At 55.5% G+C, this 15,182-nt stretch overlaps 1 protein-coding gene across 1 annotated transcript in view; it reads left to right on the top strand.

Moving 5' to 3' along the window:
* The window catches only part of RADIL (Rap associating with DIL domain), a gene marked incomplete at both ends in the record, with an annotated part of 57,987 nt that overhangs the window by 25,157 nt on the left and 17,648 nt on the right, over positions 1-15,182 (top strand). The window contains 3 exons of the mRNA XM_079718468.1: positions 8,117-8,364; positions 9,377-10,009; positions 12,013-12,050. Coding sequence (XP_079574594.1) covers positions 8,117-8,364; positions 9,377-10,009; positions 12,013-12,050 — 919 coding nt within the window. The remainder of the gene's footprint in view (positions 1-8,116; positions 8,365-9,376; positions 10,010-12,012; positions 12,051-15,182) is intronic.

The following is a 15,182-nucleotide window of genomic DNA, read 5'->3' as shown; positions in this document are numbered from 1 at the left end:
GGGATATTGCTGGACACTGAGTGTGCATATTTCTACTTTACCTGATGGGGTCAAACAGTTTCCTAGTTTACCATTTCACTGGAAACATCAAGTGCCTGGTCTGCTCTTTTGCATTTTCTATTGTTTGGTCTTTTTCTTATTGATTTGTGGGATTCTTTATTCTAGATTCTAGTCTTTTTTTTAAAATATATTTTTTTAAATATTTATTTATTTATTTATTTAGGCTGTGCTGGTCTTAGTTGCAGCATTCAGACTTCTTAGTTGCGGCATGCAAACTCTTAGTTGCGGCACGCATGTGGGATCTTGTTCCCCTACCAGGGATTGAACCTGGGCCCCTTGCATTGGGAGCGTGGAGTCTTACCCACTGGACCACCAGGGAAGTCCCTAGATTCTAGTCTTTTATCAGTAATACGTGTTATAATGATAATGATTTCCTCCCAGTCTGTGAGTTGATTTTCTAAACTCTACTTATCGTGTCTTTTGATGAATAAAATTGTTAATATAGTTGACTTTGTCGATTCTGTTCTTTATGGTTAATGCTTTTGATTCTGATTTGGTTTTGTCTCGTATAAGAGATCCGTCCCTGCCTCTGAGCTTGTAGAGATAGTCCCTGCATTCTCTTATGAAAGCTTTATAGTTTTGCCTTTCACATTAGGGTCTTTAAAGCCTGACTTTTAAAATGGAAATAAAATTCACATAACATAAAATTAACAATTTTAAAGTGTATAATCCAGTAGCATTTAGTACCTGGCCATGTCATCTTGGTCTCTTATTTTATCAATACGGTGTATTACAGTGATTGACTGTTGTGTGTTAGATCACTCTTGCATTCCTGGGATAAATCCCACTTGAACGTGGTTTGCTACTGTCTTGGAGACTTTTACATCTCTATACATAAGGGATATTGGTCAGTGGTTTTCTTGTGATGTCTCTCTTCTTTCTTTTATTGGACTTCATGAAACTGCAAATTGGTTTCTTCAATCAGTTCTGAGAAACGCTCACTTATTTTCTTTTCAGATATTGCCTTTGCCCTCTTCTTACTGCTCTCCTCCCAGAGCCGTCTTTTTTTTTCTTCCTGGCCGCGCAGCATGGCTTGTGGGATCTTAAGTCACCACCCAGGGATTGAACCCGGGCCCTCAGCAGTAAAAGCACTGAGTCCTAACAACTGGATTGCCAGGGAATTCCCCCAGAGCTGTCTTTCAACGTGTGTGAGGCCTCTCACTCTCTCTTCCCTGCCTCCTAATGTCTTTCACGTCTTCTTTTTTCTTCCTTTTTTGGTCACTTTGTACCACATCCTAGACATTTTAGACTTGTCTTTTAGTCCATGGATTCTCTTTTCCGTTGTGTATGATATGCTGCATAGTTTCCGTTACTGTGTTGTTTCATTTCTAGTTCTGATTGGTTATTTTTCAAAGCTGATGTTATTGTTTATAATTTCCTGTTCTCTACCTATATTTCAAGGCATGTTTTATCTCTTTAAACAGTGTAAGCATAATCTTATAATTTGTGTACGGTAATCTTAACATCTGATGTCCTCTTCTTTAAAAGGAAAATTTTCATTGAAAAATAGCGTGCAGACAGAAGCGTGCCCACGTTGTGAGGGTGCAGCTCAACGAGTTTTCAGAAGATGAGTGCACCTTTGTGGCAAGAACTAGAACATTATCAGAACACCTGCAGCCTCCCTCACACCCCCTCCTGGTCCTTGGTTATTGAGCCAACCTCTCTGACTTCTAAAACCATAGTTCAGTTTTGGCTCTAAGTAAATTTCCTATAAGTGGAATCATATTATTTGTACCTTTGTTTTTGGCTTATTCTTGCTTTGAGAAGAGTCCATTCATTACTGTTGCTGTGCAGGATTCCATTATGTGAATGGACCACAGTTGATTTGGTCGTCCTGTTGTTGGTAGACACTTGGTGTTTCCAGTTTGGGCCCATTAGGAGTGATGCTACCGTGGACGTGTTCCTGTGCACGTCCCGTGGTCCCACGTGTGTTCCTATCGTGTGTATACTGAGGAGTGGACTTGATGGTTCGATGGTAGGAGACACCAGCACACGGTGCTTTCCAGGCCGCTCGGGCCAGTTGACACCCCCCTCCCCCGGCAGTGTGCAAGGGCTCTAACTGTCCCACTTCCTCTCTCACACTTGGCCTGTCTGTCTTTTTCAGTTAAGCTTCCTTGATTTCTGTCAGTGGTGCTTTGTAGTTTTCAGTGACATAGCCTTGCACATTTTTTGGAAGATTTATTCCTTAGTTTCATGTTTCTTGACATTATTATAAATGGTATCTTATTTTTTAAACATACCCTTTTCTCTTTGTTTCTAGTATTTTAAAATAGTATTGAATTTGCATACTCACCATATCTAGTCCCCTTGCTAAACTCATTTGTTAATTCTAATAATTTGTCCATAGATTCTTTTGCATTTTCTGTATACACAATCACATTGTCTTGAAAATCGTCACAAATTTCTTTCTTTCTTTTCAATCCTACCTTTCATTTGTTTTTCTTACCTTATTGTACTGTCTGGGACCTCCAGGACAGAAGTGGTCAGCAGGCCTCCGTGTCATGTCCCTAACTGGGGAGGGGGGTACAATATACATTATTTTTTAGAATTTTATTTGCCAATGGTAGGATCGATCCTAAAAAGCTAGGTAACATAGTCCCATGTCACTGCAGTCCCTTTGAAGGGTTTATTGTGAGAATGAAATGGAATTGAATGCAAAATACTCAGAATAAAGCCGGCCATGTAGCAGATAGATGCTGCATCCCCAAATGGTCCTTAGGTGGTTTGTTGTCGTCGTTGTACATTTCAAATACAAAAAACTTCAAATTAACGGCAAGGATTGCTTGATTAACTTAGGGCTTCTTCGTTCTACATCTTTTGCTAACCCAGAAAAGGGCATTCTAGTTTACAAGGACTTGTTTAAGGCAGGTCTGACCTCCCAAGTTTTGCAGTGGCTACTGCAGAGTTTATGTTAGCAGCGCCTCTCTAGCTGTTATCAGGGATCACTGAAATAGTCTCAATTCCCCCAATTTTAGCAAAATTCCCTAATGCAGGAACATTTGCCTCATCCGTCCCCGATGAAAACCACATCTCTGGGTCCTCCTGCAGCCCTGGTAGCGGGTGTGAGCAACAGGGACTTCTCCGAGTTGTAGACGCTGTTTCAAACCCTCTGATCCTGGGAGAGAAGAGCACACGGGGCCCGGAGGTAAAACCTACAGCTTGAATTTATTGTCCTGAACTTACTGACGTTCAGGCAAAGAGCTGTGCTGCTCTTTCCAGTGCTGCTCTGGAGCCCACGACGGGAGCTCTGAGGACGACTGCCAGCTGCTTTCAGAATTAATGTCCACCCCCCCACCCCCGCCCCCCGGTATCCAGGGTCCTTTCCTCTCTCCCCGCAGAGGGGTTGCCTGCACCGACACGGAAAACACCGTGTGGCCTGGGGTGTCCTCCCGCCACCTCTTCCCCCTGCCCGACGGCTGCCTGGCCCAGGAGCGTCTGATGGAGGGGCTGGGGGACCGCAGATCTCTGCCCTGCAGCGTCAGCTGCTTGCAGGCTTGATTCCGGTGGCGGGAGCTGGAGCAGCTGCCGGGAGAGGGAAGCTCCGAGCCCCTTTCTTTAACCGCGTCCGTTGTGCAGGCCGCCACCGTCGCCTGTGTCACGGTTCCACCTCCTGCAGGTTAGGGCCCCTTCCCCAGTTCCCGTGTCAGAGACACACAGTCCAGGAGCAGGCAGGAGCGGCCCTGAGCATCCAAGTCAGGGCCTGTGGCTTAACTGTGAGCCTGTTCAGGGGCAGCAAGGGTTTCAGAATCTCTCCTGGTTGTGTTATCCTCCTGAGACGTGGGAAAGTGGTCATTGTGCTTCTGGGTCTGGGGCCCAGTGTTGGGCGGTAAGGTGGTCCCATGTTTGTCCTGGGTGGGACGGGACCTCTCCAGGTTCTGGTTACCCAGACCCCTCCTTTTCTTTCTTTTTTTTTTTTTTTGTGGTACACAGGCCTCTCACTGTTGTGGCCTCTCCCGTTGCGGAGCACAGGCTCTGGACGTGCAGGCTCAGCGGCCGTGGCTCACGGGCCCAGCCGCTCCGTGGCATGTGGGATCTTCCTGGACCGGGGCACGAACCCATGTCCCCTGCATCGGCAGGCGGACTCTCAACCACTGCGCCCCCAGGGAAGCCCCAGACCCCTCCTTTTATTCCTCTACTGGGTGTGTTTCTGCCTTTTCACCAGGGAACAGATACAGGCCCAGCTCTGAGACGTGACGGATTCAGGCCCAGACCACTGCAATGAAGCCGGCACGTTGGTAAAGAGAGTCACAGGAACTTTTTGGTTTCCCAGTGCCTAGAAAAGTGACATTTACGCTCTACTGAGGTCTGTTAAGGGTGCGATAGCATTACGTCTAGAAAAACAACGTACATACCTTAATTTTAAAATACTTTATTACTGTGCTCACTTCGGTAGCACATATACTAAAATTGGAATGATACAGAGAAGATTAGCATGGCCCTTACGCAAGGATGACACGCAAATTCGTGAAGCGTTCCATATTTTTCCAATAAAGATGTTTAAAAATAAATAAAATAAAATACTTTATTATTAAAAAAATGTCAAAACAATTACAAGAGTAACATCAAAGATCACTGATCACAGATCACCGTAACAAATATAATAATAACGACAAAGTTTGAAATGTTGCGAGAATTACCACAGTGTGACACAGAGACACAAAGTGAGCAAATGCTGTTGGAAGACATGTGCCAATAGACTTTGCTCAGCCAGGGTTGCTGCAGACCCTCAGTTTGTAGCACGCCGTATCCGTGAAGCGCAGTAAGACGAGGTGTGCCTTATACAAGAGGGAAGGGGGGAGCCTCGTATCTGCCACCTTCCTGGGAACTGACAAACGTTTTAACCTAGAGAAAAGAGTTAGAAATCCAAAACGCAAATAAAAATGGTAGGTGCTCGAGTATGTTTTCCAAGCGTTCCGTGGGTTTCCCTTTCTCCCCCTGTAGGTTTTCTGTAGACAGGGCACTGGGGGAGAGGAGTGCCCTGGCAGCGGTTCCTATCCTAGCTGAGTTCCAGAACCTTCTGGGGAGCTGTTACAAAAATGCAGATTCCAGGTGTCCCTCAGACCTGCAGGACCAGATAAACCTCTGACCTCGCTAACTCGGTCACCCCTAGTGTAGCGGGAAATGTCCAGGGCTGGGCCGTCCGGCCCAGCTCACGGGGAGGCGTGACCCAGAAACGGAGCGTGTCTTCTTCACCCAGTGGCAGGGCCGGGCGTTCTCCTCTAAGATGAGTAACTTGGCGTGTGAAATCACCGCCCTACAAGGCCTGGCCGCTCCCGTCACGTTATTCCGTCAGCGCCGCTCCCCTGTGGGCCAGGGCTTCTCCGTGGTGTGTCTGTTGCTGAATCCCCATCATGGTGGCGGTGGAGGGGCCGTGGGGACGGCCTTGCTCTGGACGCGGGCTCCACCGTGACGCCCTAGATCCAGTGCGCAGCGCCTGGACCACGAGGCTGCGGCTCTGCCTGGACCAGGCTGAGAACCCCCGGCCGCGCCCCGCAGGCCGCTGGCTTGTGGGGGACGCTGCCCACACATCCCTCCCATCACCGCCCAGCCTCCATCCCAGGCTTAGGGAGGAGGTTCTGCTCAGAGCCGGGCAGACGCGCCCGGGGTTTGCGCGGCGTTGGGATGCGTGGATGGTGGTGGCGAAGCTGAAGTGGGGTCAGATGCGGGCTGGCACCCGAAGCCACAACCCTCCTCAGGACGACGGGCCGAACGGTCTCCAGCGGCCTCATCAGGCGCCCCCCCAGGCCCCCAGCCCACCTCGGGGCCGCCGCAGAGTCCTGCACACGTGCGAGGACCTCAGAGTGTTTATGATGTTTACTTTACACCTGAGGACTTGCCTTCCAGAGTTGACATAAACATTTTTAATCACATTTATTTAGAGTTTTAAAAAATAAAACGAGTAAAACATCACACAGAGTTATCCATAAAGCATGTCTATCACGTGCAGTATGTGATATCACACGTGTTCTAGTAGCTCCAATACGTTACGTAATGTACCTCCCCGGGCTCAGACCCCCACCTGAAAGACGGCCATTTCTTGAATTTACTGTGTGCCTTTTCTATCTGTTTTTAAAAACAGCTTTATGTGCACATATATGCACACCGTGACCAGTATGCAGTGGGGTTTCATGTGCTCTTTTCAGCATGTAAACAGAGGTCTCACACCCTACCCACTGCTCCCCATGTGCCTTTCCACCCGCCACTGGGTACAGGCTGGGCCCAGCTTTCCCTGCAGCATCTCTGCCCTGTGCGAGGATGGTCCCGGTGGAGGGTTACGTGGGGTTCAGGGGCCTTCCTTGCTCAGGCGTCCACCCGTGTGAGGGTCCTCGTGGCTGCACTGCCCTCAGGGTGTGCACGGATCTGTCGGCTGGACCTTGTGGGTTGCTCTACACGATGGCCGTGCTGGCGTTGGCGGCCCAGCGGCCCCGGCTTTGAGCCGCCGCCACCTCCCTCCCGACAGCCCTGGCCCTTCAACCCTGAGGGCCCGTGGATGAGCCCTGGGCGCTGTTCCAAACTCCCCAGGCGGCCCCGAGCGAGGGCGGGGTGAGAGCCCCTGCTTTAGCCTGGGAGGGGTCATCTGCCAGGGGATGCGGGACCCCAGCTGGAGAAGTGGTGTCCAGCCGGCCGAGAGCGCGCGCCCACGCCCGTCTGCTGCAGTCCCAGGGACGCTGGCCCTGGTCGCTCGGGCCTCGTCCAGGGCCTCTGGGGGCCCCCGGGAATCGAAGAGGAAAGGGTGACCTTCTGGGCTCTGCTGCTGCCTGGGAGCCCCAGCACTTGTGCAGGGTGGTTCTGAGGTGCGTCCTCTCCTGCAGCCCCGTCCTAGGGGGAGAAAAAGCCTGGGCTAGAGCGTCGTTTTGGACTGGTTTTTAAATGTCTTCTTCCAGGCAGGGCCCCTGCTTGTGCCGTGATGCCCCAGCCATGAGAGCGGGGTGTGGGGCTGGTGAGGCTGGGGGCTGCCTCCCCGCCTGCCCCCACCTCTGTCCCTCCACCCCTGCCTCCTTCCCCTGACCCGCCCCTCTTCCCCCCACGCCTTCCCCCCGCCCCGCTGCCCTGCCTGACCGTCGCTGGCCCAGCTCTGCAGCAGGCGGCGAGCAGCGGGCGCCCGGCACACAGCTCGCTCTGCGGCTGAGCGGCCTCCCTCCTGCAGCCCCGGCTCCCTGTGGGCTGCCAGGGACCGGGCTTCCTTCTCCTTCTGGAAGGCAGGTCGGTCTTCCCGGGCGCCCTCGGCCCCCGCTTGCCCACCTCACTTCCCCTGGCTTTGTCTGGTTTTGTTTGGAAGGGTTATAGGAAGGGACGCTGCAGACAGAGGCTGTGTGGGGGGCCCTGGGCAGGGGGCTCAGAGGGGAAGGCCTGGGTCGGCCGGGGAACGGCGACGGTGACAGGAGGCTGGCCCTCTTGAGTTCCACGTGGCTTCTCAGCTTTCACGCGGCATTAGTTTAAAAGAGCGCTTCTTACGTGTAGAAGAAGGGTAAGGCTTTCGTGGGGTGTGCACGGGTGTGCGCATGTGCATGTGTGCTTGTGTGCATGCGTGTGCCTGGCCATGTTGGAGGTGCCCCGGGAAGGAGCAGCCGTGTTCTGGATAGAGACCAGCGGCCCCGTGGGCTGGAGTGACGCGGTGAGTCGACTGCTTCCTCCTTGTAAAATGAGGGGCAATGATGAACGGTTGTCATCTAATCCGCACACGCACGCACACGCGGGCTGCCAGGACGGGACAGGGGATGGGCAGGTTTTTGGGGTCGGCGTGGTACCCACGAAGCCCCCAGCACGCCGACTCTGCGGGGGTTGAGGCTGCGGTGGGCTTGGCATCCCACGGGGAGGCCGTGGTGCTGGCTGGTCTCAGGGCTGGGATGTGCCACAGGTTCCTGTGGGGCGTCTGGGGCCTCGGACGGCCGGGCTGCCTGGCTCTCGGGGCAAGCCCCGGAGGAGCCACGGCCTTCCGAGGATGCGGTCTGCGGGCAGAGTCCCGCAGCCGCCTGCAGGCCTGCTTGTCGGAGCCGCGACCCGTGTTAGGAGCGGCCTCGAGCCATCTGTTCACCCTGTGCTGCTTCTGCCGCAGGGATAAACGCCCAAGCCCGGAGACTGCAGCGGAGCCGCGCCAAGGGAACGCCAGCCCCGGCTGCGGGGGGAGCCTGGAGCCCCCCTCCACCCCGGCTGCGCCGCACGGTCAGCGAGACCAGTCTGGGCGCGGCCATCGCCCCGCCGTCCGCCGCCCGGGGCCCCGAGGAGCCCGGCCAGGACGCCATGCGCTGCTCCCTCTACGAGTCCCCCCACCTGCTGCTCCTGCAGGGCTACAGCCAGCAGCACGTGAGCGCCCCTCTGCTGGGCCCGAGGCGGCGGGGAGGGCGGCGGCTCGCAGGGCATGCGGGAGGCTCTCGGCTGGACGCCCCTGCCCCGCTGGTCCTTACCGACCACGTCAGCGGGGGGCTTGGGGGCCGGAGAAATGGGCTGGGGGGAGCACCCCATTGGGCCCGCCCTAGACGCTGGAGGAGGGTGGCGGCTTCCCCGTCCTCTGCTTCCAGAGCATTCTTTCGTCCAGGCTGCAGTGGGCGGCAGCAGGGCCTTGGGAGGGGGTCCCCCAGCTCCTCACTCACCGATCCCAGCCTGGGTCTTACCTGGTGCTGGGTCCCCTTCCTGCCCAGCCTGGCGGGCCCCTGGGGAATGGCCCCCGTGGGCTGGGGCGCAGGCCTCCCGCGGCCTCAAGCGTGTGCGGGGCGGCTTTCTCTGAGGAGTCCGCCAGGCCCCCGCCCCACGCCCGCATTTTATACCACGTTTGTCGGAGGCCTCTTGGCCTGAAGGGTCTCGCCCTTGGCAAGCCCGCCGACCCTGCCCGTGCTGCCGCCCCGGGGAAGTCTGCTGTTCCTCCCGGCCTCTCGCTCACCCGCGTGTCCCCGCTCGCTTTCCTGCTCCACCTTCCCCGCACACTGTGTGACCTCATCAGGGCTCTGCAGCTCAGGTCCTGGGAGGCATCTTCCCTCCCAGAGCCGGCGCAGCAAAGGAGGGGCACTTCCCCAGCTTGTCACTGTCAGCTGGTGGAGCGGGCGGGCCTGGCGTGTCTGTAGACCAGTGTCCACGTCCAGGTCTGCCCTTGTCTGGCCTCTCACGTCTCGAAGCTGGAGCCCCACTCCGCCCCCCCCGGGCATCTGGTGTGCCACCGAGGCTGCTCTGGGAGATGGGGTGGGCGCCCAGTGTGGGCAGGCAGCGGGACAGGAAGGGCTCCGGGGGGGCGGGGGGGTGTGCTGCCCAGGGCGGCTTAGGTACCAGGGATGGAACTGCCCGAGTGGCGTCCTGCCCCTGAGGTCTGGTGTCTGCGTTTCAGGACAGCCTGGTCTACGTGCTCAACCGGGAGCGGCACACGGTGGGCCAGAGGACCCCCTCCAGCAAGCCCAGCATCAGCCTCTCGGCCCCCGACATCCTACCCCTGCACTGCACCATCCTCAGGCGCCAGCCGTCGGGCCGAGCGCAGGCGGGGACACAGCTGGTCCTGGAGCCCATCCCCGGGGCGCCCGTCTCGGTCAACTTCTCGGAGGTGGGGGGCCGCGCTGTGGTGCTGCGCCACGGGGACCTGCTCTCCCTGGGCCTGTACTACCTGCTGCTGCTGAAGGACCCAGCGCAGGCCCAGCCCCTGCCTGCCCAGGCCCTGGCCCGCCTTCGGGCCGTGCCGGAGAGCTGTAGGATGTGTGGCGCCCCTCTCCGGGCCCGGGGCGCCTCAGTCTCCGCGAGGCCCGCCGCCCCCCGGCCGCGGCCGCTGCACCTGGAGTTCGAGCCCGACGTGGAGGACGCGCTGCTGCAGCGGATCATGACGCTGGTCGAGCCGGGCGGCGATGACCACAAGCTGACCCCCGCCTTCCTCCTCTGCCTCTGCATTCAGCACTCGGCCACCCGCCTCGAGCCGGGCTCCTTCGGGCAGCTCCTGCTCAAGATGGCCAAGATGATCCGAGAGACGGTCTGGGTCAGTGGCGGGCAGGGGGCCGGGGGGGTGGTTTGCTGCCGGTGGCCTCGGCCGGGAGAGGAGCGGGTGGGAGCTGCGGCCACCTGGGTGGAGGGCGCAAGCTCCCCCTTGACCGAGACCAGCCCTCGTCGCTGTCGGGCGAGCAGGATAGGCAGGGCCACCGAGGGAGCTGGGGTGTCCACTGAGGGTTCGGCTTCGTGAGCTCCAGTCCTGTGTCCCTCCCCACGGCCCGGCCCTGCCGGTGCCCAGGCGGCCTGGGAGCCCTGCGCTTTCTGCCCGGAGCAGGTCGAGCCCCTGCCGACACCCCACTGCAGAGCCCTTGTCGGGTGGTGGGGAGGGGCGGGGCACAGGACCGGTCGACGCTGTACACTGAAACTTCGCCCTGGACGGTCTCTGGACCGCGGCACCACACAGGTCCGGGCAGAATTCCTTGCTGGGAGGCTGACCCCTGCACCGCAGGACGTTGGGCAGCATCCCTGGCCTCCCTCCTCCCCCCCGCGGCTGGCAGCACCCCTCCCCGCACCCCTCACGGAAGCGGCTTCAGGCACTGCCAGACGTCCCCTGGGGCCAGAGCACACGGCGGGCAGCCCCCCCATCCTCTCCTGCCCCTCCAGGGGCTGGACTCCCTGGGGACCCAAAGAATGGCTGGTAGTTACACGCAGTCCTTCAGAGAGACCCCCTTAGTCTCGGCCGTGCTCACCCTGAGGCAGACGTGGGAAAAGGAAACCAGTTGGCTGTGTAGATGCTGGATAGGTTCCTCAGATTAAAATCCGCAGTTAAAACGTTTGAAACTTTTTAAAAGCAAAAGCTATCCTGGCCTGCCACATCCAAAGGTTTGTGCAAGCGATCTGTGTGCATCGTGCGTATCTGAGCCACGTCCCCCAGCGTCCCGAGTGGCATTTGGTGTGTGTGGTCGCTTCCCCTCTGTGCAGCTGAAGTCCGTGCAGTGTGGACCGAGTGGCCTGACGCTTAGAAGCTCTGAATTTCACATGAATCACCGTCCTTTTCTGAGTCTGCTCTGTGCCCGACACTTACTAGTAATCAGATGCTGTTGGACTTAATTCCCACAACCACCCTGACGGCGTAGGTGCGGTGTCCCACGTCACAGCTGAGCACACCGGGGCAAGGAGGGTGCTGGTGACTCCGGGCAGAGAACCGGATCCCCCCGAGCCCGAGTGTCGTCCCTGGCTCCCCCGCCGTGCACATGGGATCAGCCCTGCGATCCCCCTCCCCGGCCCCTGTGCAGGCTCGGAAACAGGCTCGTGGAGGTGGCATCCCCTCACCCCAGGGCCTGGGCCCGGGTGTCCCCCATACGGCTTCCCCTCTGGGGTGTGCGTAGAGCCTTGAGGTTCATTTGTCTGTCTGTTTCTCGGGGCATCAGCAGCCTCCTCTGCATCCCCCTGTGCTCACGTGTCTCGTCAACTCAGGCCGACGTGAGCCTCTAAGAGAACCCGTGAGGGAGTCTCAGGTAGGACCACGCTTAGCCGGATAACGTCACTAAAGCAAGAGTGAGTTCTTGATTAAAAGGGACAGAAAATGTTGGCTAGACCTGAGTCCCTGAGGGGACGTTTAAACATACTCGTGTGTACTCAGGCCCACGTGCCTTGCTCCGCGTTACTCGGGCCGACTTTTAAAAGTGCATCTATGACGCTTAACCGTAAGAGTGTTGCTAGAACGTTCACTCTGACATTTGTCAGACGTTTGACCCATCTTTACTGTCCCCTAAGTGGCCGGCTGTTACGTAGGAGAGATGGCTGTGAAATAGTGCTCTGGTAGGAAACGCGTGGTTCGTACGCGGTGACGGAATGCCAGGAGGTCAGATCAAATGGAAAGAAAGCAGTCTCCCCAGTGTAGCTTGGAGCGAATCGCCCAGTACGGGCCGCCCGGAGCAGTGATGCCACGTCTCATGTGGACGAGAGCCTGAGTCAGTGGTGTCCTCACTGCACATTGCCCGTGCTGTCCTGCTTGTCTCATCTTTGCTTTTTTCCCCTTTATAATTGTAGGAGAAAACCAAAGAACTCGCCGAGAAGCAGGCGCACCTGTAAGTACGGCCCCGTCTTCGTACCTGCCCAGTAGGCCACTGGTTCCCCAGGAGCTAAGACCCAGCCCCCTCACCCTGCAACCTCTGGGGTCAGCTCTGTGTCTTTCTGTCTCAGGGTGGCTCTTTCCATGTCTGTAGTCACCACCCCGGGCAGCTCTGTGTCGGGGAGGTCTCTCCAGAGCATCTGTGAGACGAGTGGGCTCGACCCTCCGGGAAGCCTTCTCCTTGCCCTCCCGTAATTGCTGTGTTAACGCGAACCTGCTGCTTTGGGGGAACGGACGCCTCCCGGCGTAGAGGTGGGGCAGCGGGTCTGCGCTGTCCAACGTCGGTTTTCATAGAAAGTACGGCTTCTACTCTTACGCGCCGCTGGGGGGACTTGAGGAAACCATTTGGCATTAACAGTAAAGACGTGTGTATCCTGGGACACCCCCCGCCCGTCCTTGAGCGGACACCACCGAGAACCGCCTTCGCAGAAGGTGGCGGCGGCACCTGTGTGTGTGCTGCAGACCCCTAGCCACGGTGAAGGCGTGGAGGCCGCAACTGTCCGTCCCCTTGAAGGAACCTGCACACGTGGCGACAGCCCGAGCAGAGGTTGCCTGTGGTCACGGCCCGTCGTGGACGAAGGGCTCGCGGGGCCTTAAGTCATGCCGCGGTCCACGGGGTTTGCCTCATTTCTGTTTATGTGAGGATGACACGTGAAGAAGATACTCCGTTTATAAAGCACGTGGTTGCTGTCCGTGCTTGTGGGGTATCGTCCGCCCGTGGTCCTGTAAGCCAGCGGTCCCCAACCTTTTTGGCACCAGGGACTGGTTTCATGGCAGACAGTTTCTCCGCGGACGGGGCGGAGAGTGGGAGATGGTCCAGGTGGTGATGAGAGCGACAGGGAGCGGCAGGGGAAGCTTCGCTCACTCGCCCGCCGCTCACCTCCTGCTGTGTGGCCCGGGGGCTGCGGGGGGGACCAGGGACCCCTGCTGTAAGGGAGTCGGGAGGAAGCACCATTATCCCCTCCTTCCAAAGTCGGGAACTAGAGGCTCAGAGATGGGAAGCCGGGGTCTGAGCAGCGAAGCTCCCGCCGGGCTGAGTTGAGCGGAATCCCCGTCGCTCATGGATGTGCTCTGTTGGCTGCCGCCCTGCTCGAGGGTAGTGGGTAGCGGGGTGCTGTTACAGGCCAGGCCCTGGGGGGGTGCCCACGGAAGACAACCTACAGCTGGAGGGACCAGCTGAGGCCTAGGCGGCTCGGAGGAGCCCTGCATCCTTCAGGTTCCACATGGGAGGGGAAGTCCACGTGAGGGAGCTGGCCTCACCCCATGACAGCTGTGGCGGCCTCACCCCCGGCTTTGCTCCCAGATGGGACAGCCCTGTCCCCAGGGTGAGGCGGGCCTGGAGGGAGGAGCACCCGGCTCTCGCCCTGCGCCTGTCTGCTGGGGCCTTGGCCCTTAGACAGGCGGAAGCAGCCCCTCCTTCAGCAGCTCCTTGTGTCATTAGGGCCTAAAAACAGCCCTGGCTCCATCCCAGCGAATGCTTTTTTTTTTTTTAATTATGAATCACTTTCAAAATACAGAAGAGTACAGAGTGTATCTGTTACCCCTGAACCCACACCTGAATTTAATATGCTTCACATTTTGCCCCATTTGCTTCAGGTCTGTCTCGCGTGCTTCTTTTAAAATTGTACGTGGCCGTTAACTTTTCCTGAACGCTTTTTCCACGTCTGTGATCGTCACACATTTTCCCCTTGAATCTGTGAGTGTGGGTCCTACAGCAGGAGGTTTTCTGAACCGTGATTGGATTCCCGGGATCGAACCTCTCATAACTATTGATTTTGTTATTAGCAAGGCGAGATGCGGTTTGTTGATACTTTAGGATTTTCCCATCTGAATTCATAAGTAAAATTGGCCTGTGAATTCATTTATTGTTTTGTATCGTCCTTGTCTGATTTTAATGGCAAGGTTCTCAGAAATGAATTGGGCAGCCTTCTCTGCTTTCAGTTCTCTGAGTCGACTTGTCTGAGGGTGAGGACTGTGGGCCACGGAGGTTTCCTGGAAGCAGCCCAGAAAAGCATCTGGGCAGTGCCTGTGTTTGCTGATTCCATTTCTTTTAAAGTTTATGGTTTATTTAGTTTTCTGTTTCTTCTTGTGTTGATTTTGGTGAGTTTTGCTTCCTAGGAAATTATCTATTGCCTGTGTTTTCAAAGTTATTGGAATAAAATTGTTCGTTATATTCTCATAGGACTTCTTTCATCTCTAATATATTTATAGTGATATCGCCTTATTTAATTCCTGTTGTGTTCCTATTTTTTTCTCTCCCCACCCCCTTTGATTTATCTTCCCAGGCATTTGTCTGTTATCATCTGTTTAAAAGAACCAATTTTGTTGTTTCTGTTTACTTTTTCTTTGATTTCTATTCCATTTACCTCTTTATTATTTCCTTATCCTTGCATAATTTCTGTTTTAATTTCCTCTTTGACTCATGAATTGTTTAGAAAGTTTTTTGAAATTTTTTCATGTTTATATTTACCAACAAAAATGTTTTAAATTTTATTTTCAGTAATCATAATAATATATTATTAATAATAATTAATATAGAAGAGCAATAATTTCTCTTGTACAGGTGTCCCAGATGATTTTTATTTTTAAAAATTTTTTGGCCGCACCATGCATCATGAGGGATCAGTTCCCCGACCAGGGATCGAATCCGCGGCCCCTGCCGTGGAAGCGCAGAGTCTTAACCGCTGGACCACCAGGGAAGTCCCCCAGATGATTTTTTAAAAAATTTATATCAGAACGTCATTGATTTGATTTGATTTATTTTTATTTATTTTACTGCGGTGAGAACACTTAACATGAAAGCTATGTTCTTTTTTTTTTTTTTTTTTTTGGCAGTACGTGGGCCTCTCACTGCTGCGGCCTCTCCTGTTGCGGAGCACAGGCTCCGGACGCGCAGGCTCAGCGGCCATGGCTCACGGGCCCAGCCGCTCCGCGGCATGTGGGATCTTCCCGGTCCGGGGCACGAACCCGTGTCCCCTGCATCGGCAGGTGGACTCTCAACCACTGCGCCACCAGGGAAGCCCGAAAGCTATGTTCTTAAACTTTTTTTTTTTTTAAAGAGCTAGAATGACAGATTTCTTTTTTTTTT

This window comes from Hyperoodon ampullatus, assembly GCF_949752795.1.
Source record: "Hyperoodon ampullatus genome assembly, chromosome: 14".
In the NCBI taxonomy this organism is placed as follows: Eukaryota; Metazoa; Chordata; class Mammalia; order Artiodactyla; family Ziphiidae; genus Hyperoodon; species Hyperoodon ampullatus.
Note: the sequence above shows the minus strand (reverse complement) of the source record. Positions and strands in the feature narration are given on the sequence as shown.